Source organism: Scyliorhinus torazame, chromosome 2 (genome assembly GCF_047496885.1).
Source record: "Scyliorhinus torazame isolate Kashiwa2021f chromosome 2, sScyTor2.1, whole genome shotgun sequence".
Classification (NCBI taxonomy): Eukaryota; Metazoa; Chordata; class Chondrichthyes; order Carcharhiniformes; family Scyliorhinidae; genus Scyliorhinus; species Scyliorhinus torazame.
Genome location: NC_092708.1, coordinates 368,628,604 through 368,634,603, shown reverse-complemented (window position 1 = coordinate 368,634,603; position 6,000 = coordinate 368,628,604). Strand labels below are relative to the sequence as shown.

At 45.3% G+C, this 6,000-nt stretch overlaps 1 protein-coding gene across 1 annotated transcript in view; it reads right to left on the bottom strand.

Moving 5' to 3' along the window:
- Positions 1-981: 981 nt before the first annotated feature.
- LOC140407920 (phospholipase B1, membrane-associated) overlaps positions 982-6,000 on the bottom strand; it is a 90,504-nt gene continuing 85,485 nt past the window's right edge. The window contains exons 15-16 of the mRNA XM_072495114.1: positions 5,475-5,546; positions 982-1,336 (exon numbers count right to left, since the gene is read on the bottom strand). Coding sequence (XP_072351215.1) covers positions 1,199-1,336; positions 5,475-5,546 — 210 coding nt within the window. The 3' untranslated portion in view covers positions 982-1,198. The remainder of the gene's footprint in view (positions 1,337-5,474; positions 5,547-6,000) is intronic.

Genomic DNA, 6,000 nt, shown 5'->3' with positions numbered 1-6,000 from the left:
GGAGGGGTGCAATGAAACGGTGAGCTAGCCTAGACTGCCAAAGGATGATAGTGTCATGGCAATAGTCAGGAGAGTGGGTACAGACATGCAGAAAGTCACAGACCAGCTGAACATTGAGGGAATGGAAGCCCTTCCTGTTCCTCAATCATAGCAACAAGTCACTCATTGAAATAAATAATGTCCTGCATCTGCACAAATCCAACACATTGCCTTTCCTGTCTCCAAAGCCCCCATCTCCATGAAATTATAAACTACCCAGTTCTCACAAATGGGGCATCAGTGAGATGAGAAATGGGTTACTTGAGAAAAACCAGCATGGTCTTCAGCAGATCCTTGGAAGAAGCCAGAGGCGAAGAGGTCCAGGGCCACATGACTTAAGTTGCTACTGGCAGGTCATGGCAGGCAATGCTGCAAGGGCCCATATAATGGTGCCTTATCAGATGCCTTTCCTGTCACCAGTGAGGCAAGCTAGGCTACGTAATGGCTCCAATTCTGTTTGCAATCTACCTTTCCATCACGCTCTTGTACACCCTCAAAGATCTCTCAGCCTTTTTATGGACCACTTAATTTAATGACGGGGCATTGTATTGCCGCCAACATATATCTGGACTTGATCTTGGTCCAGTGTGCAACCCATGGGCCCCTGCTAAAATTCCGAACCGGCCCTTGACGTTTGACAATAAACTCATTGACACAATGAATTAATCACATTTCCAAATTTTGGCAGGTTGCTGGGTCCCACCTTCGCCGGTCCTGAGCAAAGTGCCCACGGAATGATGAAGTCAAACTAGTATTCCAGTCAGCGGCACTTATATCTTGAGCCTGCCCACCCCTGCACTCAGCCCAGTGCGACCTAAATATACTGCTCGAGCACATTTCATTCATTCATCTTAACGCATAGAAAATCATGGGCAGCAACATTGATTATCTTTGTTAAAACCGATACATCCACATAAAAAAATGTATGAGCAGCTCAATGAATCCATGTTACTTCTTTTAATATAGTCACAAAGGAGTGAGTAGTGTCTTCAAAACATTAATCTATTGCAGCCATATATTTGGGCACTTGGGCATTTTCACTCTTTGTAGTTGAGAGCACCCAGTTGTTCTCTTGCACCAATTTACAGCGGAAATTCATCTTTGATGCTAATTATTTATATACATTTCGATAACATTTTGTAAGCCTGATTGAAGCAAATCAAGTAAAGTTGACAAAAAGCACAAGAGGCAAGGTAAATGCAGAGACATCTATTTGTGCCCACGCAGCAGACACACTGGTGGATGGTGGAGGCAAAGAGGCAACACTGTTCCATCGGGTATAAATGTAAGGGTGTTCCTGCGAAGAGACCAAGAAGCTGTGTTACTAACAAGCAGCCGAACATTTATTTTAGACCACATCCCGTATACTGTGGCCACCACACTCCAAGAAGAATATACTGGCCTTGGAAGAAGTACAGTGCAGATGCAACATCATTTTAGCAAGACTCAAAGGCTTAAATTATGAGGAGAGATTGCATAAACTAGGCTTATATTCCCTGGAAAATAAAAGGTTAAGTGGTATTTTCTGTGATTCAGTTAGTGAAAAACCTGAACTACCAGCAGTTAATCAACAAAACTATGCCTGCCACATGATTTCACTTTTTTAAACAAAAACAAAATTTATTATATATCAAAAAGAATTAAACAATGTAAATACTATTAACTGAACACTATAGATTATAGAGACCCATGCTATCTGCACAAATCCAACACATTGCCCTTCCTGTCTCCAAAGCCCCCATCTCCATAAAATTATAAACTGCCCAGTTCTCACAAATGGGGCATCAGTGAGATGAGAAATGGGTTACTTGAGAAAAACCAGCATGGTCTTCAGCAGATCCTTGGAAGGAGCCAGAGGCGAAGAGGTCCGGGGCCACGTGACTTAAGTTGCTACTGGCTGGTCATGGCGGGCAATGCCGTTTTTCCTTCTACTTCCCGCCGAAGAAGTCATGAAAACCTTAGGAAATCTTGAAAGTTTTTTTTTTTGTCTGGGCCAAAACCAAAGGAATATCGCAGCTCTCTGGAAATCACTCTGATTTCTCTTCAGTGTTCCAGTTATTCTTCAAGGTGCAAGATTTCATTTAATTTCCATTAGCTTTTGGTTAAAAAAGCCCCCTCTCCCATTTCTTTACCGGCCCTTGTTACATTACTGGGTTCAGTAATATGTATCGTTACTAGTTGCTATATATCCAGAAGATCTGATGGTGTGATCTTGAAGAAACCACGAGCAAACTAATTTACTAAGTAATGATTAATCATAATTGAGTTCGACACTCCACAGAACTATCACTAGTAATCAAGCAATTAAATTTTAATGTATTAACTGATTCAAAACTACACGTGCTGTGATCTATCTATCATACACTACTGCCGTCTAGTCACTCCTGGGTTGAAAGAGACCAAGATTCTCTGGGAGCTGATACTTATAGTGGGATCTAGTGGTGCCCACTAGTGGTAGTGTTACAGCTAGATGTTATAATTAACCCTTTAGTTACCTACATGTATACATATCATTACAGCCCTCATAAGTCTGGATTCTACAACTCAAGCACAAGCCACCCTGTGACTCCTGCGCTTTGGCTTAAAACTTCAGGAGACACCCTTGGTTTCAATAGCCTGCTATGGTTCCAGAATGCAACCTAGCTGATTACATCCAGAATGTCAACTGACTCAAGGTTAACTGCCTTTCACTGAGGATAATGTTTTCTTTGAGCCTCCAGTCTTTCGTCTTTCCCACTTTTTCTAACATTTTATACTGAATATTAGCTCCCAATCACAGGCAGAGTTATTTGCTCTCCTTCAGCTGTAGATCTGGCTTTATCTCTTGACTTCGAGGAGCTATAAATTACATAAGACCCAGAGATGACACAGTCGCTAAGTTGCAGTTTCCAAACAAGCAGCCTTTCCTGCTGGATATGTCCTAACAGAGATAAACTCCAACATAAGAAATCTCACTAAGCTTCACCCATCACCATGGAAATGTGACACACAATGGCCCTGTTCCCAGGTAGAAATGCAACTCAGCTACCTTTTAATTCAAACGCTTTCCTTAATTCTGGGAAAACACCTGAATAACTTTTACCGGAATAACTGCAAACATGATGGGCGGGATTCGCCGTCAGCCGACGCCAAAATCGGGAAAGGCGATCGGGCGGAGAATTGGTTCCAACGCCAAAATCGCGGCAGCCGCCGATTTGACACCAAATCGCAATGCTCCAGCACCAATGCGATCCAGGCCGCACACACATATAGTCGACACTGTTTGCATATCAATAGCTGGCCTGACCCGGTGTTTTCCGGAGCCTCCGCGAATCTCCGCCTCCGATAGACCGAGTTCCCGATGACGTGGTTCACTTGTGCTTTTAAAATTCGTAAAACCGGCGTGGCGGCTGCTGAGGGAGAGAGGGGGGTGGGTACGGAAAGTGTTTAACATCGCCATAGTTTGCTGACAGTTGTGCCGGGGGGAGTAGTGGGGGTGGCCAGGAGGTGGGCTGTGGGGTTGGGCTGGACAGGCAGGGAACGCCATTGCCGCAGCCGGTAAGGCAACCATGCAGCTGTCTGGGCACACTCCTGTGCAACCAGTGCCATCTTGCTGGCTGGGATGAGTGTGTGTCAGGATAGCAGTGTGTTTGTGCGGCAGCAGCTTGTCAGCCTCCTGAGTGTCGATCACAGACCCAGCGAATCCCGTAACGTTTTTCCTTGGAATCTATTGTGTTCCAGGCGGCACCGATGCTAGCCTCTCAATGGAATCGGTCCAGGTGCGGCACCAGGTTTTCTGTCATAAAAGTAAATAAGTCAGAAAAACTGGCATAAAATGGGCAGTTTTGCTGGGGGCTAGCTGGACGGCAGCATTGAGCACCCGGCTCAGCTGCCGATATGCCTCGGAGAATTGCCGGGTCTGTGGCCGCGCATACGCACGACGGTGGCCTGCAGCGGCCGCGCCGTGCAGCATGGCGACAGCCGCTCATGGACCTGGCCCGCAAAATAGTCCCCTCCTTCAGCCGGCTCGCAAGCCCCGGACCAACCCCTCACAATGCCTCCAACCCTAAATAATGTCCCCCCATGCCCGACTGTGGCGGCGCTGGACTGAGTCTGCAGCCGCCACACCGAGTTCCCGACGGATGAGACCACACGTGGACCACGCCATTGGGAACTCAGCCAGTCGGGGGCAGAGCATCGGAGGGCGGGTGCCAGGCAAAGTCCTGAGGCTGTCGATACGGCGCGCGGCATACTCTCGATTATGCCGATTTGGAGGGGTTGGAGCATCGCGAAAGCGGCACCGCCCCCGATTTGGTCGGGAACTCAGATTCTCCATCCGGTCGTCGAACGCGGTTTCGGCGTCAGCGACCAGAGAATCCAGCCCATGGTCTCAGAAATGGAGACTCCTGACCAAAGTCTCCAGTTCTTTAGCTAAGTGAGCCCACTTATTGTTTATGACCTTACCTTTCTAGCTGCTAAGCTTTTAAGTCAACATGACCCTAAATTTTAAAGTGTAATAAATTCTAAGCTTGTTTGAATTGCATTTACTTCAGGGCTGCTTTGAGCAGTTTCTCAATCAGATTTTACTACGGTTAAAACATTAGTTCCTAAAATGAAGGTTATATTCCAAAACATATGAAGCATGAACTAGATAGTCACAACGTGTTTGATAGGAGTTCTGAGGATGTTTAATAGACTTGAAAGGATTGATGGGGAGAAACATTTCTCACTGATGAAAGATACATGAAAAATGAAAGATACATGATGGGGAGAAACATTTCTCACTGATGGAGAATCCAGCCCAATGTGCCAGAGCCCAAGGACAAGTGCAAGGATGGGTATCTCACGATATTGTTAGGAGGCCTGGGAGATGGTTGGGGATGGTGATATAGAAGGGAGATGGAGAAGGAGCATTCAGAGGGCCCACACCTTGAGAGGTGTTTGATCTTAAAAATGGGACAGTATTGGAGGCACAACCCTGCCTACTGAAGTTTGAGTAAGCCATCCTGCAGGGCTAAACACTGACCGGCAGGGGACCATAAAATTCTGGCCTTGATCTCGCAGTCACACCTTTACCATGCCCGAACCAAGAAAGTTTGGTTACTTTGTTTTCGTCTTGGATTTCTCTTGAATTTGTTTTCGCAATTTGGATTTAGTTCTCTCACGTTTATTGAAGAGAAAGGGGAGTTTTGCCCAGCAACTAATTGTGATGTGTTGTACTTTACCAGAGAGTCATTAATGCTGACACAGGAATATTAGAAATGGGAATTTATTGTACTACGCGGCAAGAAACATTTTCTTTCTTCAATAATCATTGAACAGAATCAGCAGAGAAAAATCACCACGTATTTCTAAAGCTGTAAATCTTGATATGAGAATGCACCAAATATCTTATCCTAAATTGAACACTACCTTATTAAATTATTCATCCAAATGTCACAACCTTTCTGCCATACCTTTGTTGGACAAATGAGCTGCACTGGTTTGGAAACTGAGTAAATTTCCACCTTCTGGCCTTCCGGCTGAAGCTGGAACAAAGAAGGGAATTAAAAAAAAACATGTCATTAGCTGCTGGCCACGACTTCACTCACAGCAGTTCCTGCCCGCCTATCACTCTGTGCTCGCTGACTCTCATCACTGACTCTCATGGTCAAGCAATGTCTTGATTTTAATATTCTAATCCTGGTTTTCCAAATTCCTCCAGGGCTTTTCCCCGCCCTTTCTCTGAAATCTCCTCCAACTTCACAAACCTTCAAGATATCTGTGCTCCTCTAATTCTGGTCTCTTGTACATTTTCAATGATAATTTCTCCCTCACTGGTGACTGTGCTTTCAGTTACCTCGACCCAAACCTACCTCTGGAATTGTATCACTCCATCTCTGTCCCTCTCTACTTCATTTTCCTGCCTAAAGACGCTCTTTAATACCTTTTAGCCATCTGACCACACGCACACACATGCATGCACACACACACACACATATA